Source organism: Manis pentadactyla, chromosome 2 (genome assembly GCF_030020395.1).
Source record: "Manis pentadactyla isolate mManPen7 chromosome 2, mManPen7.hap1, whole genome shotgun sequence".
Lineage (NCBI taxonomy): Eukaryota > Metazoa > Chordata > Mammalia > Pholidota > Manidae > Manis > Manis pentadactyla.
In genome coordinates, this window is record NC_080020.1 from 112,412,308 (window position 1) to 112,439,314 (window position 27,007).

General features: G+C 34.6%; 2 protein-coding genes across 4 annotated transcripts in view; one reads left to right on the forward strand and one right to left on the reverse strand.

The window, feature by feature from the left end:
• Window positions 1-7,955, reverse strand: part of NIPBL (NIPBL cohesin loading factor) — a 211,123-nt gene extending 203,168 nt beyond the window's left edge. For all 3 annotated transcript variants that reach the window (XM_036932118.2, XM_036932114.2, XM_036932117.2), the window contains exon 1: window positions 7,821-7,955. The gene's annotated coding sequence lies outside the window, so the exon portion shown is untranslated. The remainder of the gene's footprint in view (window positions 1-7,820) is intronic.
• LOC118935621 (uncharacterized) lies at window positions 1-26,479 on the forward strand. Its single transcript, XM_057497511.1, has 3 exons — window positions 1-63; window positions 7,555-9,034; window positions 25,931-26,479. The coding sequence occupies exons 1-2, from the start codon at window positions 1-3 to the stop codon at window positions 8,725-8,727; spliced, it is 1,236 nt and encodes a 411-aa protein (XP_057353494.1). The 3' UTR covers window positions 8,728-9,034; window positions 25,931-26,479.
• Window positions 26,480-27,007: the final 528 nt, after the last annotated feature.

The following is a 27,007-nucleotide window of genomic DNA, read 5'->3' on the forward strand; positions in this document are numbered from 1 at the left end:
ATGTATTGCATGCCTACAACACAGGACAAGCACTATGATGGCATTATAGACATAAAGATGAAAGTAAGTGTCTCATTGCTCTCATAGTGCTGCTGGTTTAGTATGGCTGACAGACATGGGAACAAATTATTTTATCAAGAGATACAAGTAATAAACTGACAAATGTCATGAAATGGAATGAGCAGGGAAAACTTTCACAAAAAAAGGCCATACTTTATCTTTCTCCTTAAAAAAAAAAATTCTAGTAACAGTTGACGGTTTGAGAGGTAAGACATGTCTATTGAAGTTAAGAATGCTACATACATATATTTTCACAATTAATGTCAATGCCTTTCCACCAGCAATATTTTGAACTATGAAAGACCTCAGAATTTGAAGTCTTTCAAACTGCTCTAGGTTTTGTCAAAGATTTACATTACAAAAAATACACAAAGTAAATATATTACAGGATCATCCACGTTAATACTACAACCTATATTCACTATGTAAAAATTTCCTTACAGGGAGAAAGGACTGAATGGATGTTGACAGAAAAAGGAAGACACACATAAGAGAAGAAAAAGAGAAAGATAAAAAAGATTAGTAGAGTTAAAGAAAGAGCGTATGTCATCCTTTTAGATGACTTTCAGAATAACCTGAAAGTAAAATACAGCATAAATACTGGATTGCTAATTATGTTCTCAAAGGGGAAAGAGTAACAGTAGCTTTTAGGCCACACATTTCAGCTTTTGACCTTAGAGTTTACTGAGACATAGCAGAGCCCTGGAAGAAAAACTTTATGTCATGTGCATCAATTTTTTAATAGTAGTATTTTTTTTTAAAAAAAGGAGTTATGCCCAATTTACACACGTAAAATTTCAACTTGATCAGGACCAAGAAAAAACTCAATTGCATACAACCTATACTGAGATGATCAATTTCTTTAGGTGGAAATTGGCAACCCACATCCTCAGATAAAGACAATGAAAAGAAGGCTTTAAGATTCTGAAAGGATTGCAAAATAGCAGTGTTAAGAAAACTCATATTTATTTCCTTGCTAGGATTAATTTCAAGGACATTTTTGTTTTGCAAATAAAAAAATTAAATACACAATCATAAAGATTAATATTTTTAGAGTACTCTATAATTCATTAGTGTTTCAGGCATTGCTAGTTCTTAAGGTATCTAGTAACTATTTTTTTAAAGCAGATATATTTTTAAAACAAATATACATCTTAATTGCTACAAGAATAAAGGATTGGAAATACAAGTGACCCAAATATGTTAGCTCTAACAAAAAGGACCCTAGTATTTCAAAATTATGTCACAGCTTCTGAATTTCTCAGGAGGCAAAAGCATAACAAATTGGATAAGTTAATTATCATTGCTAATTCCATGTTTTTGCATGTTGAAAAAGTTTTTCCTTTCTGCCAAAAGGTTAAATATACACAAAATTTTAAGAGTTTGGTATATTCATATTAAATGATATGTTACACATGTGTTAAGATGACAATTTACCCACACAAATATGTTGAAAGTTTAATGTATTCTTGGGAATATTTTTTAATGCTTAACACTTTTACAAAATTTGGGCTCAATCACAGTATTATGACAACAAAGTGGCTTTCCACATTTTCAAAAGCTATCTGTTCCACAGATAAGAGCATGCATGTATTTAAAAATACTGTTTCAATGCATATTTGTATATACATACATTTTGTGTATTATACATGGTATGAAGTAATAACGTTTTTTTTTAAAGACTGCAATCAAATAATGAATCAACTGTAAATGACCAAAACATTTTAGGATTCTTCTTTTTAAATTATCTTCAAGATCTCTTTATAAGCCATGCAAGAAAAATTCTCACTACTTTATCATCAAGCCCAATTGTTTTATCCAAAGAGTGTATTATAAAACCTTGGAGAGGCAGGGTGGTGGAATCGAAAGAAGTTTTAGAATTAGGCATATTTGGGCTGAAACTTATCTGTAACACTTGCTAGATTTGCTAACCTGGGCCAGTTTCTTGAACAAGATGAGCCTCAGTTTCCTTGTTTGGAAAATGAGAACACTATCACTAACTTCACTGGGGAGCTGGGAGTCCCAGTTCAAATCAAACACAGAATAGTGGTTAAGGCTGATGGGCAGGCAAAGCATCAACTCTGTGGAGTCCTTTTTCCACTTTGTTCCCCTTGATAGTTGTGCGACCTTGAGCTAGTCATTTAATCATTCTATTATCTCAGGTTTTCAAGTATCTTAGGATAATAAATACAACTACACACACACACTATTCCTTGAATTGAAAAAATCTGTATAAAGTGCCCGGCACAGTTTCTGACACATGGAAATCACTCAATACTATGTATTACAAATGTAAAGCACTCAATACAGTACCTGACACAAAAAGATATTATATCTTAGTTTTCCTAAAATAAGGTGTAATTACCTTTTACTGTATCTAAAACTCAAACTCACTCTGAAGATGAAGATTTGCTATTAAGGAAAAGAAAAAGACTATCTCAGATGGTCTAAAGGTATTCACTAAAGGAATCCCCATAAAGTTGTATATAATTGCAACAACTCTGGAATATGTGCACAACTTCTCAAGTTGATGACTTTCATTCTTTGGCTATATAAATACCAAAATTTTAAAAATTATCAGTCATACTAGACTAACTTACTATAACTGGTCATATACATTTCTATGAATGAAATCTCTAAAGCTGAATTTTCCCTTTCTAAAAATATATGTTTTGATAATTTCAACTCAATATAAAAAATACTCAATAAGCAAAATGTTCAGACTGCTTAACAAACTCAAATTTAAATTATAAGAGTAAAGATCTGATTTCAAAATTATCATATAGGATATACTGTCTGAATTCTATTTCAGTTCTTTGCTTAAAGTTCTTTCCCTATTCAGTTCTTTTTCTTAACTACATTACTTGTAAGAACTGAATCAACTAAGCAACAAAACGATAGTTAAGATTTTACTAAAACTAGAAATGTGGAATACTAAATCCCTAAGAACAAATACAAATCGGATTTATAACTCACTAATTACAAGACAATGGGCAATTTTCTCACCTTGCTAGCCTGTTTCATCTGTAAATTGTCAGACGGTAATTGTTTCTATTTCATGAGCTTATTAAAATAATTAAATGACATTGTATTATGGGGACTATTTAACACAATTTCTGTCAAATAATAACCCTCAAAATCTTCTAGTTGGCAGTATCATATCAAGAAATAATCTCTCCTAATAAAATCACTTTGGGAATAAAAGGGATATGTCTTACAACGTAATACAATCTGATAAAACTGAATTCATTAAAATTGACTCCATATTTACACCAAAGTGATATACAAGACAAGTACCTAAAATAACTTTTATTATTTAACTTACATGGGCAAAAAATTCAGAGCACATAAAATACCCTTTAAAATTACAATGACAGACTTAAATAAATGTTTAAAACTGCTTTTAAATCAAGTAGAAAGATTAAAATTCCACTTAAGCAATTTTTAAAAATAGTATGAAAATAAACTTTCAGGAGTCACTATGTAATGTTTACTACAAATAAAGTTAATAAACTTAGATTCCTCATGAGGGACATATGTAAATAAACTTGATCAAACACCAAACATATACACACAAGATCAAGATTCCTACTATAAAAGTACTATTTTTATACCAGGAAAATATGACAAAGAGACAGGTCTCTCCAGAAGAGGTAAAAGCAAGTTGGGCTCAGATAACTGAAAAGATCACAAAAGTATCAGTGTCAGCAGTGAGCAGTACCTAGCTTCAGGACCAGAGCTCAGACATTTCTTAAAGCAACATAATCTAATAAAAAACTAGTAAGAGTGAGGGAATCCCTTATCCTCCCACTGATTCACTACATGAATCTACACAAATCATGTGACTCCTGAGTGTAAAGTTTTTCACCAAAAAATGGAAATCACGCAAACCACTTTTTTCACAGGGAAATGAAAATATTTATAAGTGAACTCAGGTCACCTTGAAAAAGACCAATTTAAAAATACAAAAAACAATTGCTAAAAATGGGGAAAACTTGTTCAAAAATATTTAAAAATATTTAAAAATATTTCATCAGTTGATGAAAGCTAAGCAAGCAGAAATTCTCTTTTCTATTACCTTTAGCAGAAATGTTTACCCCTTGACATACATCTCAGTATTTTACTTAAATAAAAGTTGTAAAGACAATCACAGGTTCATAAAAGGGCCTTTTAAATATTTCCAAGTCACAAGAAAAAAAATTGATCACATAAAAGACCATAAATTACCACCAATGACAACTTAGTATGCTCAGGATATTAAAACAAACATCTTCAACTCAACAGTTAATTACCAGGCTTCCATAAAGTTCCTAGTCAGTCATTACCTATTTGTTTTACGGCAAGTAAATGTGATAATCAGAAATGAAATTACATTTCTCTAAAAGGAATTTTTATTTACCTCAGTCTCCCCAGTCACTTCACATAAAATTGAGATTTTAAAAATCCAGAATTACTTACAAATTATGATTTTCCTCATAAGCAATGGGGTGGGGAAAGATGAAATTATATAAAACTCAAACTCTAGTTTTTATTTACTTTTGTATTATTAATTTTTACATCTTAATTTGATGGCAAAAATACAATAGGGTATGCCAAAATACAACACAAACGGGTTCAAATGTTTCTGTAACAGTTTTGATGATAGACTGGTATCAAAAAATTAAATGTGAAATTAGTTTCAGAAGTCTTAGAAAATATAATTTTGAGTTGGGTAGTCTGGCTCTCAATAAAGAAAATTTCATGTTTGAATCGGTGTAACTCTCTGCTCATATTTTTGAAATTTAATGGTGATCACTATGCAGAAGAACAAAGCTAGGTTTACTACCCTCCTGAAAACTTTCACTTTTCATCCCCAAAGAGAATCTCAAATAGACATTCTTTCTTTCTTCAAATATAACCTTTTTCTTCTTAAAGGTGGATAGAATTATAATACTCCCTACCACAGGTTCAAAATGCTTTCAAATAACTTTAGTAAACAAATTATTGAGTGGCTTTCATGAGGAAATATCTTATACACTCTTCTCAAAACACTTAAAATAATTAGATACTTAGTATTCAACTTTGATTTACTAGACTTTCACTGTTTACTTTAAAACTGTTTTCAAGTAATTATTCTAAGTTATTGGTAAGTCAAGCAGATTCAAGAAAAATATAAATCATATTAAGTTGAAAACATTTCTCCAAATAATGTAATAACTAGAATTATAAGATTACTGCAACATTTAGGGTTATATCCCTTCAGTGAATCAAAAAAAAAAAAAAAGGAAATATAAGAAGAGCCACTGGTGGCCCCAACCAATACAGGGGATACAGAGCAGCAGTATTCATAATTTCTGGGGAAATACAAATTATTCCTTCCAACTAAGTGATCAAAAAATCTGAAGTTCAATTATAGGTTTTATTCACAGAAAATTTTACAATATTTTCTTCTTCAAAAATAACCAATTTAATTGGTTTGGACCAAACAAAAAATATTTCCAGTCTACCTTAAAGAAATGTTTATTCTATGTTAATGAAAGCTATCCCACAACCTATATGACTTATAGATTACTAAACATGCAGAATTGGGAAAGTAAGATCTGATAAGAACGAATTTAATTTCCAAGTCACAAGAAAAAAAATCGATCACATAAACATATCTAACACATTGATTCAAACATCTGTGAAAGAAAGCTCCCTTTAACTATAAAACTAAAAATAAGTTGCTTCTGTTGATGAAAGCTAAGCAAGCAGAACTCCTCTTTTCTATTACCTTTAGCAGAAATGTTTATCCCTTGACATACATCTCAGTATTTTAATTAAATAAAAGTTGTAAAGACAATCACAGGTTCATAAAATGGCCTTTTAAATATTTACATTGAAGCCCTTACACGCCTCCACCCCCCTAAACCCCATACCCTCTGCTAAAAATGTTTAGTGTGCCTTCTTTCTGTATTCCTTCCCCTCTTTGGGCCCCCATTCACAAGACCCCCACCCAGTAAAGGCCTGAGGCCCTGTAGCAAACAGTGTATAACAGGAGCAGGCAGCACAAAGACAGGAATGGGAGATTAGTGGGAGGGAGGGAGGCTGGGATTGGGGCTCAGCAGGAGCTTCAGGCTTTTTAAAATTCAAACTGTTCCCTGACCAATACAAATCACGGACACGCTACTGACTACTACACGGATTTACAGCATTAAAAACATGCCTAGTACGTGACAGCTATATTAACTTCACTCTTTTTAACATTTATCCATCCATACGTTTGCAGGAAACGTGGAACAATTTATTTTAAGCAGTGCTAAACTCAAAAAATAACCTTAAGGAAAGTTACTTACTCTACAATGACAATAATTTAATGACACAAAAAATCGAACTAATGTGTAACACCCACTAGTAAAACAAGGGACTTTGTTGATCAGTGTTGCTTCAGTTTAACCAATGAAAGTTTTCCTTCAGCGAATATGAGACAAAGTATCAAAATAGTCTAAGCCAGGTACATTTGTTTTTCTATACAATTTATGCGTTGAGGACTTTTAAGTTGGTTGGTTTTCCCTTATACCAACCCATGTTACCAACGCCTCCATAAACAAACTCTAAACATTTAACTTACTCGTGAACTAAAATTTGTTAACATAGAACTGATATTTTTCTGCAGCATTTAGATACATTTGACCTATTAAAATGACACCTCTCTCATTACACAGTCAAACATCATGGGCACAAACAGCCAATGACAATCCTGGGACTTCAAGAAGATCTGCCCTGACATGAAAGGATGGCACCTTCTGCATTTTTTTTTTTTTAGCTTCCCAAGGATTTTAAGTATAACTGAATTTCTATCCTTTTAAAGAAAATTGGTTTCACCTGTATCTCAGCACAATTCTCAGAACATTTATAATTCCTTTTTATGCTTCTACACGTTTAGATCAGGAAGTGCCTAAGTGTTTTTTATGTATAGCCGTTTTAAATTGTCCTTATATAACGCATATAAATATAAAGTGGCAGGGTAAACCTGTCAAGTACTTTATACTTGTTTTTAATAAAGAGCCCATGTGCAGCACACACTGTCAAACAACATAAAAGCTATGGGTGAGGGGCATATGCAGTGTGTACCACACTATGGTTTTCTATAATAAATATGCATGTGGACGATTTAATTTAAAAAAAAAGAAAATGAGTCTTTATTAACTTTCCAATGTCCAGACAAGTTTTACACAGGGAAAGAATCACCAGCGGATCTGTGTCTGAGTATTTACATTTGTCTCACTAACTGAAACTACTTCCTCCCTTCATGGGGTCACAGGGGGAAGAAGGGGGGTTGTTTGTTTCACTGGGACGTTCCCCACTCCCGGACCAGGAAAGTTGTAAATATGGGGACGATGAGGGCACATTTGCTGTTAGTTGTATTGTTTCCGCCTTCTCACTAGCTACGGCTCTTCTCCCGGGCGAGGCCTGTCACCGACCAGCAGCAGCTCCGCTCAGCCCGGAGCGCTCCTAATCCCCGAGCTCAAGTAGATTCCGCTGGCCCGCGGCCTGCACTCTCCGCCGGGCCTACGCCTCCCCGGCCGCCCGGCAGGAGCCCAATCCCCGCCACCGGAGCCGGCCGGGAGAGAGTACAAAACCACTGCCACCCAGGGCGGCTGCCACCAGACAGGAGCAAACTCTAGACTCGCCCACGGAGGAGACCTGGGGCCGCTAAGGAAACGGCGGGGAGGGGAGCGAGGAGGAGAGACGCTGAGGACCTGGCGCCGCCGCCGCCGAAATAAAGAGCAGGAATTTACCTGGGCGAATCGGCGTCTGAATCCAAGGGGAGGCCGAGGCCGCTGTGGCGAGACTATAATCCGGGCCGGGAGGGGGGGTGGCTACGGCTCCTCTTCCGTCTCCTCAGTGCGGGGAACATGTAGTGCCGGGGGGAGACCAGCCGAGAAGACAAATCGCTGCTGCTTCTTCCTCCTCCTCCTCCTTCTCCCACATAGAAACACTCACAAACACCCGACCAGGGGCCCGAGCTACCGGGGGGGCATCGCCGCCGGCCCGGGACCAATCCTCCAGTCGGCGGGGGCGTCCCTCCCTGCGGCTTGGTGGTGTCGGGTGAGTCGGTACCGACGGAGGGAGGGGGGGGAGGGCGGGGGGGGAAGGAGCCCTGTGTGTGTCTCTCTCTCGTTCCGTCTCTCCCTCTCAGAACAAAATGCCGACCGGAAGTGCAGCTGCAGGAATGACTCCCTCCGCCGGCGCCAAACACTAACAACCACCCCCTCTTCCCCACTCCACTTCCGCCACCGCCGCTGCCGCCGCCACTTCGGCTCGAGTCCTCCGCGGGGCCGCGCCGCACCGCACCTCGCAGCACCCGGGGTCGGGCCGAGGCCGGCAGCGAGGCGGCGGCGGCTCTTCTCTGCGCCCTTCACCTCCTCCGAGCAGCTGTGGATGTTGCCTTTTGTTGTCGACCCGGCAGAGCGGCGTGTTCGTTGTGGCACGGGCGGCCCGGCTCTCCCCGCTCTTTACCAGGAGGCCGGACGGAACGGGGCTCGAGTTCGGTGGTGGTGGTGTGCGTGGGGGACGTCCAGGCCCGGATCCGCTCGCAGGCTGCGCTCCCTACCCCAGCTGGTCGTCGTAACGTTTAGAGAGCCGCGCGCCGGGCGGCCACGTAGAGGACGCCTGCGATACGACAGCGACAATGCAGGTTTTTAAATGGTGTCCCTGCCAGCCGGGTGGATGGATGTATAGTACCTTTTCTCCTTTTGAGAGGTCGCACTTTACTCCCGACTCTGCATTATTTCTGCGGATTAAGAATCGCAACCCTTGGAGGTGAAGAAGCTTCCCAGCTGGATTGAATTGGAATTGTGTTTGTGAAGCATTTCTTTCTGGAAATCTGCAGTCTTTTCTTGCCTAGTTTTGTTGGCAGTGGTTTTGGTTGTTCCCTGTCGGGATAAAGGCCTGTAGGCGACGCTGTTAGAGCGAGGAGCTGGGGAGCGCGCGGGTCGGCGCCCGCCTCTAGGTGTGTGTGGGTGGAGCCGAGCGCGGTGGGGAGCCGTTGGCGGACTGGACGACGGGTGGGCCTGGGGCCAGCTGATTCCAAACTTCGTTTTTCTCTTTTCATTTGAAACAGTGAGGTTCTGGACAAAGCTGGAGTACTGTCGTGATTATGTGTACGGTACCATGCTTCTTGTAGTCGCTTATTGTAACCGTATGGTTCCATAGTTCTCTACTAGGTTTACTTGTATAAATTAAAAGGGGACTGTTCTTCAGGAAAAAGTGCAGTAGGTAAGCGAATTTTCACAAGCGGGACTAAATTTGTGTTACATTTTCATGAATTTAGATAAATCATGCATTAATTGTATTATGTCCCAATATGCTGAAAGTGGAAAAATTCGCCTACAGGTTATTCATTTTGCCTTAAGTATCACTCGAGGGACTAAATCAGATCTTGTCACCTCTTTCGTGGCTTTGCATCTAGCTGAGTTAAAGCCAAAGCCTTAACCGCGGCCGAAAGGCCGTGCGCGCGATGGCGGAGAGCTGCCCTGGCATCCTGCAAGCAGAACGTCTGCCCGTGCTAATCCCTGTGCCAGACAGAGCCTTTCCCCAACTATCCGTACGATTTGCCCCCTCACATTCAGGACATTTGCTCAGATGTCACCTCGGGACTTCCGTAGCTACTCTTTAGACGACAACTTTCCCATCCCCCTTTCCCATTTTATTCTTCAGGCATTCTCTGTATCTACATGTTTATTTTTCCCCAATAGAATGTAAGCTCCAGGAGGGCAAGAGGTTTTGTTTTTGTTCACTCGTATTCTGTGGCAAATACAGTGCCTAGAATAATGACTGACACACATTAGTTACTTAATATTTGGTTTACTGAAAGAATGACAATTATAATGGCCCTTACTCCCCCCATACCAGTTTCTGAACTCTGTCCCTTAATATATACCTATAGATACCTACATGCTACATAGAACTTTATAAAGGATTTGTGAAAACAAAAATCTAGGGAGAAAATGCAAGTAATTACAGAGTTCTAGAAAAAAGCCCTACTTCTAGATATCTGAAAGCCGTCCACAACACCAGACGCCCCCAAACCAGTGGTAATTGTTTTTAGGTTTCTGTAAATGGGCTTGTTAGGGGACTGTTGATTAGTAAATCACATGATCATATTCACACTAAGCCATATTAGCTTTGCTCTTCCTGAATCGCAAACTGTGTTCATTAGTCTATCTGCCTTTTTCTTGAAAAACTCATACTATTTTCATTAAATTAAAGTACGAGGATTTGGTTGGCTTAGCCCAAATCCAGCACTAGTGGAAAAGTTCATTCAGCAAATATTTATTGTACACAAAATGTGTGCCAGGCACAGTGATTCAAAAGGTACGGGTTTCTGAGGCTTTATAAAAAGGACTATATTTGGTTACTTTGGTTGCTACTCAATTATGCTGTCAAGCAAAGCAAATGCTAGTGAGACTTAACTTTTACAGTTTCCTTCTGAAGCAAAAGTTCAGTGAAAACAGCTCAGGCTTAATGTGGATATTTTAATTCACCTTTTAGTGTGCTGTTCATTTACACTTATTTACCTTATGATAGTACTAGGCATAGCAATAACAAAACTGGTAACGATTTTTAAAACTGAAACAAACAACTTTTCTTTGCTAGTGGCTGGGAAAATAAGCCTTTTAAATTAAAATACGTATACCAGTAAATTAGAAGCTGCAATATGCCTTTGGCTATATTACAAATAATCATATTTCATGTATGGAATTTTCAAACAAGGAAAAAAAAGTCCTGATAGGCATTTTATAATCATTAATACAATTAGGTATTATTTAGTAAATCCAATAGTCTTTTCTGTGTAAGTTTACACATTAATCTTAAGAACGTCTTTAAGTAATGTACAGATAGCTCATTGTTTTCACTCAGTTTCAAAATACTCTTAATTTGCTTAAGAAAGTACAGTTATCTTCCTGTATACTTTCAAAAATGTTACTGTTGAATTAGTAATTTTGCATGTACAGGTAATGAAAGTCTTGGTGTTACTGTAACATTCAATATAATATTTTAGATGTTACTTTTTAATTTCTTTCCCTATATACTTAGTATTGACTTACTCGGTGCTAATTAGGTTTATGGTAGGCTTTCTACACATTAGTGGATGAAAATAGACAAAGTCTCTGCCTTTCTGCTTTCAAGGGTTTTACCCTGTGTATAGTTTATATGAATTTTTTTCCAGATCATAGAATTAAAGAAATTGTTTCAGTGGATATCAGGATATTTCTCTATTCAGTTAATCAGTTTTGCTTGCCTAAATTTAAATATCCAAGTTCGGATCTTGAGTAGAATCTATTAATCTAATCTTAGTGTTTTCTTGAATTCCTTGTTTTGTTTCTTAGATTTTGTCTTTTGTGGGGATTTTTTTGCTTAAAATTTTTCCTCAACACCATTTATTTTGCTTTTATTTTTTTAAATCTTCATATCCAAAATCAGTTGGCTTATGGTGGTCTTATACTTCATTGTTACATCCTTGACTTGTCAGTTCTTAGTTTGTAGGGTGACCCAATAAACCTTTAATCAGACTTAATATTGCCCCCTTGCTTTGGGTACTGAGTTGCACTATTCATTTTGTTTGCAAAGATTATTCCTGGATATTCCCATATGTATTCTTGATCAATAAATTGTAGAGGATTTAATAAAATATTTTATTAATAAAATTAATTATAAGAACTATTGTATGTCACCAGCAGGAATTAGTCCAAGTGGCAAATTATTGTTATTTTCATTGAAAATATATTTAAGATAACTAGAATTTGTCATAAAATGATAGAAATGAAAAACTTTAGGAAATCATTTTCTGCTATTTTATGCCTACCAGTTCTATCCTTTGTTAGGGATAAAATTAACTCTTACTGGAACAAATTTTTAAAAGAAAGGATATGTAGTGTACATGTTTTGTAGATTATTTCCAACTCTACCAAAATTATTTCATATTTAGGATAATTAAGTTACTTACAGGATGATTTTTAAGAAACTTTGAAGAGTTCATTATAGATACTGATTTGAGGGTAAACTACAAAAACATCAAACACTAGTTTTGTATGTTCCTATTTCAAGTTTCAAAGTGGAGTATGTTAATCAAATTTGAGATAGTATTTATGAAGATTATTGGAAATGAATGGTATATAGAAATGAATGGTTTTTCCCCAGGATAACTTTTTTCATCTTGGCCATCAAAAACAAGCTTTGTCATTTCAATCCTTCTCACTTTTAATTGAGGATTTTTGCTAAATTTATTGGTACCATCCATTTATAATCCTATGATTTCCCCATATTGTGTACATTTTTGTGCATCTATAACACATACTGGTGTATATGTATATACAGTATATGTTATACTACAAGTTTTACTGTGCATTGCATAAGGTAGAGCCCTAAAAATTGTATTTATGAAATATAAATATGAAATTATTTAGGGTCATTAAATCTTCATGAAAGCCTCATCTTAGTGGAACCTACGCATGTGCTGAATATGAACCAGAGAATTAAACTACACGTGTATTTTAATCCTAATCTGGAATAGTCTATTGAAAAATGATTTTATCTATGAAGGAGGAATATACAATCTATTAAAAACTTAACATCTACAAGAGGTATGAAGGGAGGCTTATGATTTATTATCATTTTCAAAACATTTCTAGACCATTGTTTTAAAACTAGGGCATGTACCATTATGGGTCATGAAATAAATTTAGTGGATTGTAATTAGCATTTTTAAATAAAAGAGTAGAAAATCTAAGAGCACATTACACTGGTAAAATCTGTATTTTTTAATCTACAGTTGAGGTCTTCTTTACTTCCCCTTTTAAAAAATGAAAAGAAAACTAGAAAGTTCTGATTGCCTATGAAATAATGAGGAATTTTAGAGGATGCACTAGGATATTTTAAAGATTTGATAGTAGTTTCAGAAAGTGATCGTAAAGGGTAGGTAATAAACTGTAGATATGTCAAATATTGTTGAGGTTGTGAGAAAGAATTCCATTTTCCTAGTGGAGCTAAATTGATGTGTGTAGGTCTATGGATTGTTACTGATTTGTTGTGGCACATTTTCTAATCTCAAAAGCCCAATACAGCAAAATAATAAATATAAGGCAAAAGATATGTTTCTATTTCTTCCCACCTTCCCTTCAGTCTTGAAAGTTATTTTATTAACTAGATTAGGAGTGCAAAGCAAACTGCTGCTACCTCCACAGAGTAATGATAAGAACAAGTTATTCCCTGAAAAATGACAGAAACTCCTCTCTCTGAAAAATAACAAACTTTCGAAAGGTTTTTCTTTCTAGCTAAAGTACATAGTTTCTTAAAGTAAATAGTTAACTTTCATTTGCCATCCAACTCATTCTATATATTTAAATAAAGGTACTTAAAATTGTGTACAGATCTTAAAAGGGAAATTTTAAAAGGAGAGGATTGTGTATAGAATTTGAAAGGGAGAGAATATACTAAACAAGTGGGATGAAAAGTATCTACCAAACAAAATAAGATAAGGATTATATTATACTGAAATGTTATAATAAAATGTAAACATTACTATTTCACATTTCAGAATAGAGTTCAGTATTGTAATGTTGGCTAATCTAAGAGTATTATTTAAAGTTTTTTTCAGACATGATGCCAGCTCCCTTTCACTTGTAGATATTTAACACCTAATTTGGTTAAAATCTTAGCTAAACACAAAATTTTCTAGAGAACTAGTATAAGAATCTCTACCTCAATTATTAAACCGAGCTTTACTCACCCCACATATTTCACCAGTGCAATACATACTGTATTGAACTAAGAAAAGAATTATATTACTAACCAGCAGAGGGAGCCACATCAGTCCTGAAAGGTAGGAGTGCAAAGGAAGACCACGTGACTTCCTGTTTTGAGTTTGACTTGTGGCAGCTGTTGTCTTTCAGATTTTAGTCTACCAAAAAGCCAATGAAAGGATAGAAAGCCCGCCTACCAACATACCAGGTAGGATATGGAGACAATTTTAATTAAAAATTACCTTGCAGGAAGCAAACTGAAAGAAAACATATATTTACGCTTAAATTAAGGAGAGCGCAGGGAAGAGTATGTGGCATAAAAGAATAAAAACCAGATGTTAAAAATTGAATAAGTAAAAAATGCAAAAAGTAAGATAGTAATTTTCTTTCTACTATAGGTGGTGAAACGTAAGTGGATCAGGACAAAGCAATGATAAGCTTAGGAAATTCAAGTAGAAATATAAAAGTGGAAATGTCTCAGTATTGCAACTTAAGATGGTAAACTAGAGAACAGTACCTTAGACCATGATGAATTACTAGCCAGATGTAACAGTGAATCATTTCTTAAATCCTTTTTTATTTAAAACTGAAATTAGTCTGTATGCTAGGCACAAATTAAAATTATAAAGTTTGCACAAATAGATTTACCTTGTATTAAATTTATATGTACTTTGACTAAGAAGGGATAAACTAAAAAAATGATTACAGTGAAATAATGAGGTGATTTCCACTTTAAAAATAGAAAATCGAACTTTTTCCACTATTCATTATAAATGCAATAAAAAGTAATACCTGTTTTGTAATATATTTGGAGGAATATAGCAGCAAAATTATAATTGTACTGTCTGCTCACTTAGTAACTAATGACAAACTCAAAATGCCCAATAGAATGATTATTTGAAGTAAAATTGTAAGAGCTGGGTGTTAGCTAATTCCATCAAAGTAAGAAATTTAAAGTCCTAAAAATTTTAAATAACAAACTGAACTATACTTATCTATCCACTTACTCATTGCAAGATTTGTGGAAACATACTGTCCAAAGCATAGAAAGCAATGGATTCAGGCAAGTTTTAGCTGTTAAACACATTTACTTGTCTGTTTATTCATTCCAAAAATATACTTCTTAAAGACTTACCTCCATAGAATATGGAACATAGCTTCATTATGAGCTAGACAAAATTCTTAAATCTTAATGAAAGATTTAACTTCACTGATATTATGTGAATAGTTAGAAATTCAGTATGCAATCCACTGAATCCAAGGAGATGGTACTTAGAAGCAAATCATTTAACATTGAGGAATAAGAAGGTACAGTGTAAACCTCTGTGGGTCAGTTCTTTTATTATGCTACATTATAATATACTCAATTTATAAATATAGGCATTTGTTGTCAAACCAATTAATCCTGGCAATGGTATCCAAGAATAAAAATTCATCTGATACCAGTCCTGGGAACATTTTAATGCCCAAAATGAAATTCAACTAATATTCCTACTTCTAAGTATGTGCTGCTTTTGCATACAAGTTGTGATTAATTTGGGCAACCGGAATTGTATGTATAAACAGCCTAATCTTTTTTTTTTCACTTTAATTTTGTTAATGTTTCCACCCATGGAAAAATACTGTAATATTTTAAAATTCCATTAATAAAGTGACAATAGCTTTGTCATGAACTATTTCCTAATTAAAAAGAATAATAATTGGTTAACTCATTTCAAAGTCCAATAAACACGAACTTTGTCACCCAAGTCAACATTTTAGAGCCTAAAATACACAGTGTAAGTTTTTCTGTTTTATCCAGTTTTTACTTAATAGTCTAAGTCTTTGGCTATAATTATAAACTCAAAGCCAAACAAAGGAAGGAAAAAAGATAGCTCATATCTTGGGAATGGTGATAGATTAGGAAAATCACCAAGAGAAGTGACTTCCAGTGAAGAAAATCACTCTCCCTAAAAAAGTTAAATACAAAATTTTAGTCAGGAATTTATACCACACATCAGTACTGTTTATAACACTGCTTTTTAGACATTTGAAGTATTTCATTCTTTTGAAAAAACAGCACCAAAACCGAAGTTCCTGTAGCAGTCATGTTTCTAATTTATCAGCTGCTTTCTTTCTTAGCACTGTTGAATTCTGTGCCTTTTCTAAACCATCTCTTTGATGTAGCTTTCTCAGTATTTCATTCTTCCTAATTCTACCAGCAATATTCATTAGCTTTCTCCAAAACATCCAGATAATTTCTCATGATGATAACCAAAATAGGTAACTTGCTTGATGTAAGGAGAAATAGCTTACATTATTAATTTAGAACATCTATATTAGTATTTGACAATATATGCAAAATATTTGACTTCATATATGCAAAAATATTTTTAATTTGGAGAACTTACTGCCATTGAACTTTCTGTAAAATTTTTTGAATATCTATTTTGTGCTAGGAGCCTAGATTGATAATGACTTAATGTTTAATTTTGTGCTTACATTAAATTTTTTTGAGCTGTAATTCTACCTACAGTATTGCTGTAAAAACATTAGTTGTGAAATCTGGCTCTTTAAGAAATGTACACCAGAAACTATTTGAAACTATTCCAACTATGATGTCACTATTATATTCAATGTTATAAAGTTAAGTATGATCTCTGATTAAATAATTCTCTAATTCTCTATATTTTTTGGAGTATCATGGTATTCTAAGAGTATCAGAAGATGATGTGCTTCTTAAAGAAAGTTTGAATTTGTATATCTAAAGTTGGGGGACACAGTGTTCTTTACTTATGAATGCACATTTTTATTATTGTAAACTATAGGTCCTTCATCCAAACAGCATGTGTCCAGCACCAGTGTACTGGTATTCAAATGAATACCTTGTCTCCTTCCTCATATGTGACTCATACCCCAGAGGGAGACTAGATAAAATACATTTAAAACATGATAAATGACTGTGAGCTGTATCAAAAATGCTGTGAAAGAAACAAAGATACCTGGTAGTTTTGAGAAGAGCTTCACAGGAGAGGTAAAACTTGAACATTAGTAAAAGAAAATTTTTCAAGCAGAGAAAGACAGGAAGGCAGGAAATCAACCATTCTAAAGAGGAAGAGGAACAGTTAAAAAGGTATAGATGCTTGAGAAAGTTCCTTGTATTTTGTAATCTGAGAATTGGTTTGGTTAGAATGAAGATTAGGTAAGGATGCTGGGATCTGCTATTCCAGTATAAAGTGTCTGGATTTTACCCCACACTCAGCAAGGTAAACATTAAAAGAGTTTTCTACCCAAGATAATACGGAATTTGATTTTAGAATAATTGCAAATTAACATTAAAAAGAAATACCTATTACTTTAGTGGGGAGGAAAGATAATATTTAGTGAAAAAATGGTGAACCTAGAAGTTTCATACAATTTGGAAGTATATATCCACTAACTATTCATAGTCAATGTAGTTCTACTCTCACCCAGTACTTTCTCACCTGGACTCTTGATGTGGCTATATTACTCTTATAATTTCAGTGGAAACAAAAGCTTAAGTAACTGAATGAAAGACGCATGGAATGTGAGAGAGGCTGGAAATACAAATAGCTACTAAGCACATGAAAAGATGCTCCACATCATTAGTCACAGGAAAATGCAAATCAAAACTATAATGAGATACTACTTCAGCCCCAAAAGGATAGCCAGAATAAAGTATCCAATAACAAGTATTGATAAAGATATGGAAATACTGGAACCCTCATACACTGCTGTTGGGGAAATAAAATAGTGCAGCAATTTTGGAAAGCAGTCTGGCAGTTCCTCAAATGATTAAACATCTAGTTACCATATGACCCAGCATTTCTACTCATAGGTATATAGGGAAGAGAAATGAAGACATTTCCACACAGAAATATGTACGCAAATGTTTATAGTAGCATTACTCAGAATCACCAAAGGGTGGAAACAACCTAAATGTCCACCAACTGACAAATGTGTAAACAAAATGTGGCATATTCATACAATGGTACATTTGGCCATAAAAAAAAAAAGGAAGTACAGATACATGGTGCAACATGAATGAATCCTGAAATCATACTAAGTCAGTCACAAAAGACCACATACTATGTGATTCCTTTCACATGAAAGTCCAGAATAGGGAAGTCTACAGAGACATAAAGTAAATCAGCAGTTGCTTAAATCTGGGGGTGTGGGGATGAATAGATGGGAGGGTGATAGCTAAAGGGTACACAGTTTCTTGCAGTGATGGTAAAGTTCTAAGATTGTGGTAATGGTTGAACATATCGATGAATGTATGAAAAACCATTTAATTGTAACTTTAAATGGAAAACTGTAACAGTATATGAATTCTATCTCTATAAAGCTGTTAATTAAGAAACAAAACAAGGACTATATATAGATAGGACACATTTCAATTTCCACTCCAGGTTTACATTACTGAAAATGGCCCTCAGATTTGATGCCCATGGTTTAAAGAAAGAGATAATATACATTAACAGAGTTACAAGACTCATGTATTGCAAGAATTTGGCCAGAAATTTCACAATAGTAATGTGTGATGTATATATTCATTCTCAGTAGGTTTGAGGTAGTCATGGTTTACTTTCAGCTCAATCAGTTCCTCTTTAAGTAGAGTCATGTTGACAAGGCAAATACTCTCAAATATAGCACTTTATAGTCAGCTGAAGAAACTTAAAGCATAATTCATGCTAATGAAAATTTGTGAAATTCTTTAGAAATCCTGATTTTATTTCTACCAAGTAACTTGGCAGCTCTTCAAATTGTGTGATTCCGTTTCACATGAGGCAATTCTGATATGGGACGTGAATGCACACTTCAAGTAACATCTACCCACTCCCCATGTTCTGGTTTGAATATTAATAACTAGTTCCTTTACCATTCATTAATTCATTTATAATTTTTCCTCTACAGTCTCAAGTTCAATGTATTCAGATATTTTGCTTGCAACACCAACAGAAAGATATAATTACATTAGCTATTTGGGCTCTTTCATAGACTGAATGTTTGTGTTCTCCCCCAAAATTATTATGTTGAAACCCTGCCCCTCAATATGATGGTATTAAGAGATAAGGCCTTTAAGAGGTAATTAGGTTTAGAGAAGGTCATGAGGGCAGAGCCCCTGAGATGGGATTAGTGCCCTTATTAGAATAGGAAGGGGTACCAGAGCTGCTTCTCTCCAACCTTTGAGGATACAGCAAGAAGCATCCATCTGCAAGCCAGGAAGAGAGCCCTTACCAAAAATCAAATCTGCTAGCACCTTGTCTTAGACGTCTAGCCTTCAGAACTATGAGAAACAAACGTCTGTTGTTCACCCAGTTTATGGTATTTTGTTATAACAGCCCAAGATGACTAAGACAGGCTCAAATCAAGTTGGGTCCTTCTAACTACCAAAACTTTTAGATCTGAAGGAGCATCAGTATAACTCTTCAACAAGTTTCTATAATCTAGCCACTCTGCTGTTTTAAAATCAACTAAATCCATTGCATTTAGGATATCACAATGACAACAGTAACAACAAAATACGTAGAATAATGCTAACAAGAAATTATTAGAATCCACATAAAATATGTATAAAACTTTATCCTGAGAGCTTTAAAAAATTTGGAAGAAGAAAATTGTTCTCAATATATAAGGTTTTTTTGTTTTTTAGAACTTGAAAAATGATTCTAAAATTCATATGGAGTAATAGATGAAAATAAAAACAACTTTAAAAAGAAGAGGGAACTTGTTTCTCTATATATTAAGACACATTATAAAGCTAAACTAATTGTAACATAATTGTCATGGAATTTATAGATAATTGGAAGAAACTACAGGATGTCATAACCCAAAGCACAGTGATAGACTAACAAATGATGCCAGGAAATGGCTTTTGTAAACCCAGTTCTGTTAAAGCCAGAAATGGAGAAATCTCCCTTAACCTCTGTCTCTTTCATGTCCCCTGTACCCCATCAATTCAATGAATTGCCAAATCTTGTTCATTTGTCTTCAAAATACCTGTTGAATCTGTTCACTTCTCTCTGTGGCCAGTGACACCAACTTAGTCATTAGTCATTGGTAGTCAAAAGTGACTGCCATCCTTTCTCAGCTATTACAGCAATAGCTCACTTACTGGGCTTCTGGCAACCACAAAGGCCCCGTTCAACTCTTTCTCCTGCTGCCACAGGAGAAAATATTTATTTTTGAAACTAAAAATGTGATCTGTAAAACCCTTAAATGCTTTCATTACTCTTAAGATAAAGACTAAAATTCTTAACATGGCACAAGGCTCTGCATTGTGTGTCCTCGCCACCTCTCCAGCCTCATCTTGCATTAATCTCTACCTATCAGTCCATGCTCCACGCACGCTGGCTCTCTTCCCAGTGCTCTGAATAATAGCATGCTTCCTGCTGCCAAGGACCCCAATTACTTTCCTTTGTGGCACTTATGTCAGTTCACATTTATACATTCACTTGATTTATGTCTGTCTTTACCATTTAAACTGTAAATTCCACTATATCAGGGACCATGTCTTGTTTACCAGCACCTAACAGTATATATGCCTGATAAATATTCACTGAACAAATAAATGAATAAGTAAATAATGAAAACTAGATCCCTATACTACATTCACTAAACAAATTACAGATTAAATTCTAAATTTTAAATGAAAACCAAAATAAATACATTTCTAAAAATTATAGATTACTTGGGTAAATTAGTAGAACCAGGATGTGTACAGACTTTTTAAACAAATATTTTGGAGGAAGTTAGAGAAAAACACTGTTTATAATATCAAAGCAATAAAAAAAAAGTCTACAAATTCAATGTATGTTTTAAAAAATATGTTGTTAAAGAATATTGGATTATAGGAAAATAAGCACATAATAGAGTATAAAAATCAGAGAATACATGTATATACACATAAATATTATAATCCCAAATTTATAATTTAAAAATTGGTTAGAAAGAAATACACTAAAATGTTATCTCTGAAAGGTAGGCTTAAAAGGAATTAATTTTCTTCTCCATACTTTGTTTTTTCATCCAAACTTTTTATTATTAACTAAGAACAACCAAAGATACATACTCTTATTGTTATTATTTTAATGTTATTAAAGAATTACTCTGAAATATTGCTAAGTCCAGAGCATTTCATTAAACTTTGATGTAATGGAGAATTCCCATGCTTTTAATCTATTTGGAACTTCAAAGTGATTTAAAATTATCCACTTCATTATTATTAGACTAATAGAATCTGAGACTAAAATGTGACCCCAAATTCCTAAAATGGGAACCAAAGAAAATTCTCAACTAAGTACTAAAAATCTTAAATAGCAATTCAAAGAATCCATCATAACAGGTATGTTCCTAGCAGGACTGCAAAGATGTGAACCTGTTAATATAATACATAATACATCATATCAATCAGTTAAATCAGAAAATACATATGATCATCTCTACAAATCCCAAAAAGTGTTCAACATCCATCACATGTAACAGCTCTTGGAAAGCAAGTCAGTGGGTATGGGAAGTTATTCAGTAAACAGTGCTGTGAAAACTGACTGGACATTTGGAAAAAATGTAGTGTCTGACTCATCTCCACATACTACTTTAAACTCCACATCCCTATTTTAAACAGGTAAACTTAAAAATCAAGCAGTACAAGCAAAGGACGCCATCAGCAGAACAAAAAGGCATCCTACAGTATGGGAGAATATATTCATAAATAACTCATATGCCTTAACACCCCCCCCCCCAAAATAACCTGATTAAGAAATGGGCACAGGATTTGAACAGACACTTCTCCGAAGAAGAAATTCAGATGGCCAACAGCACATGAAAAGGTGCTCCACATTGCTAATCTCCAGGGAAATGAAAATTAAAACCACAATGAGATACCACTTCACACCAGTTAGGATGACCACTATTCAAAAGACAAGAAATAACAAATGCTGTTGAGGATGCAGAGAAATAGGAACCCTCCTACACTGTTGGTGGGAATGTAAATTGGTACAACCATTGTGGAAAGCAATATGGAGGTTCCTCAAAAAACTAAAAGTAGAAATACCATTTGACCCAGTAATTCCACTCCTAGGATTTTACCCAAAGAGAGCAGTATCCCTGATTTGAAAAGACATATGAACCCCTATGTTTATTGCCACACTAATTGCAATAGCCAACCTAAGTGTCCATCAATAGATGAATGGATAAAGAAGATGTGGTACATAAATGCAAATTCAGCCATAAAAAGAAAAGAAATCCTCCCATTTGCAACAACATGGATGGATCTAGAGGGTATTAAGCTCAGTGAAATAAGCCAGGCAGAGAAAGATAAATACCAAGTGATTTCACTTATTTGTAGAGTATAAAAACAAAGCAAATAGCAAGACTATAGGCACTGAGAAAGGACTAGTGGTTACCAAGGGGTGAGGTAAAGGAGGGTCGAGGGGAGGGGGAAGGGGATTAAGGGGCACAATAATTCACAATCACAATACAGGTTGGTCACAGGGATGATAGTACAGCATGGAGAATGCAGTTAATGATTCTACAACATCTTACTACATTGATGGATAGTAACCGCACTAGAGGGGGTGAGGATTTGATATTATGGTTAACTGTTGAACCACTGTGTTCTGTATTTGAAACCAACATAAAATTGTATAGTAATGATACTTTAATTAAAAAAAAAAGCTTGGCAGGAAACAAAAAAAGTTAAGCAGGACAAATCTTGAAGAAAATGTAAGGGATTTATACTAAACTTTTGAATAAGGAAGGATTTCAAAGATTAAAACAATTATGAAAAAAATTTTAAAGAGAAAATGTGGATAAATTAAGTTGTAATATTCACAATTATAGGCTGAAGAATCAAACATTTCTTGGATTAATGATCAAATAAAATCTAAATTCTCCATAGAAAATGTGCCCTAGTGGCATGAGTTAAGCAGACTTTAATGATCAGTGATAAATTAGAGACTTCATTTGTTTCTTAGTAGTTTGTGCAGGGCTTCATACATGTATATTAATATATTCTTAATATATTCTATTTTTTGTAATAAAGTGTATCTTTCCCTACAACTACTTTTATAGTTTCAACAGCAACACAGTGCTTGGTGAGGCACTCTATAAATGATTTTTGAATGAATAATCCACAAGTGATCATATTTCAATTAAAAATGAAGAGTTTCTGTTTTTTTTTCTCATACACTATCAAGGCAGAAGATACCCTGTTGCTTGGAATAAAACCTAGGGAGAAAACTGATGGACTATAAATTGGGATAGGGCTTACCAAATTACACATTTTGGTAAATCACTTTTTTTTGGTAACAGGTTGACAATATGATATTGTCTATATCAAATGTATTTTAACATGACTTAGACAGTCACTATACCACTACTTCCCAAATTATTTCATAGAACATTAGTCCTGCAAGATGATCCAGAAATCTACAATAAACTAGTAATGTGACTATTTTAAATCAACCTTTCTGATTAAATTGTTTCAACCTAAACTGAGGAGGATAACCTGAAGTTCTTCACTTAGAGGCAGCATGGTGCTGTGGAACAAGCATGGATTTCAGAGTCAGATCTGGGCTCCATCCTTTTGCTGTAATTTCTAATAGTTCTGTATCTGTGAGCAAATTAACTTCTCCCTATGAATTTTCATTCTTTTCTCTTTTTTCAATAAAAATTAAATGAGATAAAGCATATAAAGACCCAGGTAGGTGCACAGGTAGGTGCCGAATAAATGTTAGTATCTCCCTGTGAAACCGACATTTCTCTAGTGCCTTGTGGAAACCTTGACTTTTGCTTTGGACTGGATGCAGCTGGTAATAAGAAATCTGAGCATGTGGATGTTTTTCTATTTACTTTAGACATTTAAAGTTGCAAAAATCAAATTACATTAATTATACATTTAATGAGTAGTCTTTTTGAAAATAATATATTTACATGAAACCAGGGCTGTTCTCATAAATCCAAGGTGCATAGTTTTTCTCCTACTATTGTGGACAGCCATCTTTTCAAGAGTGTAAAATATTAGGTGGCAAGGTGCTAGGTTTAAATGCAGAGTCTATTTATAGTATTTGAGCACATCCCACGGGCCCTCCCAGCCCTGACTTTCTGCATACCTGAGGGACAAGGCCCAAAACTAAGCATTTCTGTTACCTCTTGATAGTTTTGGGTAATTCATGAAGAGGGTCAGATGAGTGCTTGTATTTCTGGAAAGAGGAACACTAATAGGGCCTTAGTGTTACTAGAAATTATCCAATTAGTAAAAAAGAGTTAAAAACTGTGAAGCCACTTACCTGAGCGGGAAGCCTCAGATTAAATCATTCCTCCTGAAGAGTGGCTATTTAAGAAAGAATGGGATAGCAACTTCAAATTTTCATCTCAGATTCACTTATTTTATTAGGCATGTTTGTTTATTGTAATTTATCCTATTGATTTCATTTATGATAGTTAAGTTCTTTTTCTAAATATGGTGCTTAATAAATTATATTTCTAAAAACCTCCCCCACCGCTCTGAGAAAATGGAAGCGTCTACTTGGTGTCCTTGTGGTCCAGGAGGAGATCAGGCGGAGACTGCGTGTGGTCGCTGGCTGTGTGGCCCTGTATTTGGCTGGGTGGGTGTCTCTGTGTGTGTGTTAGGGAGGAAGGAAAGGGGCACTAAATTGTGGTAAATCAAAGAAGACAATTTCCCTCTTTAAAGAGTTGGCTTATTATAATAAAGATTTTTTTAATGTAAGTAATAAAAAAAATATTTTAAAGGAAATCATATTAGCATTACGATACTCAAACTACAATGAACCAGCTTTATTTTTACTTTCTACATAATTGACAATGGTATGAATTAAGTGGATTTCCATGAATATCTTTCTAAATATAGAACATTTAATATAGAGTTTAAAGTTTGTGAAAAAATAGTGTTTTTTTCTAATGCGAGTAGCTTTATATTTTTCTGACTTTAATTATAACACATGATCATTGTTTTAAAAAGCAAAAAAATATACAAAGTCATAAGAGAAATAAAACCACCCAAAATTGCACACTCAGAGATAAGCACTGCTAAAATTGTCTCAATTTTCTAGTCACCTTATAATGCATACACACACACAGACACACATATACACACATTCACTATAATTTTATGTAACTGGACATTCTATATGCATACTGCTTTGTACACTGCTTTCTAATGAAATAATGTGTTGTATACAACTTAGAAGTGGAATTGCTAGAGCCCAAAATTATATCCATTTAAAAATCTGGCATATATTTTGAGACTGCCTTCCAAAAATATGGTATAAGTTTACAATGTCATCAAGTACAAGAGAATTTCCACTTCTGGACACCCTCAGCATAACTGAGTATTATAAATCCTTTTAAACTTTGACAATCCAGAAAGCTTTTCTATTTTTTGCATTTCTTTTATTACTAGTTAAGCTGAATATCTTTTCTTATGTTTATTGTCCATTTGCATTTCATCTTATGAGATTTTCATGTCATTTACGTATTTTTCTATTGTGGCAGCCATCTAAATTATTTGTAAGAACTCTTTGTATATTAGTATTAACCTTTTGTTTATATTAACACATATAAACATGATTTTCCAAGTTATTTGACTTGTAATTTTGCCTATGATTATTTTAGACATATATATATTTATTGATTTTTAATTAAAGTATCATTGATTCCTTAATATAATCTTATGAAGGTTTCACATAAGCAACATTGTGGTTACAACATTCACCCATATTATCAAGTTCTCCCCCACACCCCACTGCAGTCATTTAGACATACATTTATTGAAAATTATCAAATCTGTATATTTTTACTGTTCTTACTACTAATTTTAATATATAAGAATAGAAAGAATTATAAAGTTGATACCTTTTCTCAGGTTGTGGGTTCCACTAATTTCTGGGGTATGCTATGGTGAATCATTTGATTGACTTATTCTCTGCCCTTCCAAAAGTACTTTTACAGAAGTCTACCCTTAAAATGTTGTTACAATGTCACAGTCTAACAATACTGTAACCAGAAAGTAACCATAATCTAAGGGATAGCTCACATACAATAAGAGACAATTCATTTTCACATTATTCCATCTTTTCCAGATACCCAGAACTTTCACTAAGAATCCAGGCTGCTCAAATAAAGTAACCCACTCTGAAGGCTCCAGCTCCAGAAAAGCATACCAAATTTTAGAACCTCTCAACATTTCATATTTATCCTTCTAAATACCACCAGGTCTGTGCCTCATTGCTTAGGACATTAATAATGATTATCAACTGCTACTGTTTTGAATAACACCACAATGAGCATTGTTCTGTGAAAAGCTTTTTCCTTCTTTTAAGTTGTCTTTGAAAAAAAAATCACAGAAGTAAGATTATTGGATCAATGGATATAAACATTTATACAGCACTTCTTACCTAGTACTTTATTTTTCTCCAAATGGACAATACCACTAAAGTTGTTTATGTTTTCATTTCATTTCAACTTTAATCATTTTTGGTGTTATTAATAATTTTTTTGTTAGTTTAGTAAGCATAAAAGAAAAGTGTATTGTAGTGTACATATTCCTTTCCATTTTCTTTTGTGAATACTTTAATATTAATTTATACAAAATCATAATAAAATTTGCTCTGTGTCTCTACAGATTTATAATAGGTAGGAAAAACTGGAATAATACCATTTATAAAAATATAGGAAATGTGCCTTTTTTAAACAGAAAAATAAAAACAGACTAATACATTCTATCCTCAACCCCTGGATTCACTTTTTGTTAATCTTTGAAGACATTTGGTATGTGTAATAATTTAGAATTGGAGCTAAAATGTATCAATTTTCCACATTACAGATAGAATGATCTTTTAGAAATACAAGCTAAAAACCACTTAAATGAAAGTCTCAAATTCTAAACATTGCTTTTCAGCCCCTCCACGATCTGACCTCTGTCCACTCCTCCAAGTTTCAGCATGCAACCCTCACTCTCAGTACTGGCCTTCTGTTATATGTTATTTTGGGAAATGTCTTCTTGTTAGTACCCAGTGTACTGTTCCTTCTGCCTAAAAGCTTTCTCTGCATCTTATTTGCCCAACCTATCTTCACATTTTTCAGAGGGCTCTTGGGACATTGTGTAGTTTGGTGTAGGTAGTCAAGGAAGAGTCTCTCAGACAATGGCAATTACACAG

Excerpts from the sequence above, each read along its gene's own strand:
- LOC118935621 (XM_057497511.1), top strand. The coding sequence starts at position 1 with ATGTATTGCATGCCTACAACACAGGACAAGCACTATGATGGCATTATA. Across the intron at positions 64-7,554 it reads TTATAGACATAAAGATGAAA|ATTCCGCTGGCCCGCGGCCT; the intron begins GTAAGTGTCTCA and ends GAGCTCAAGTAG.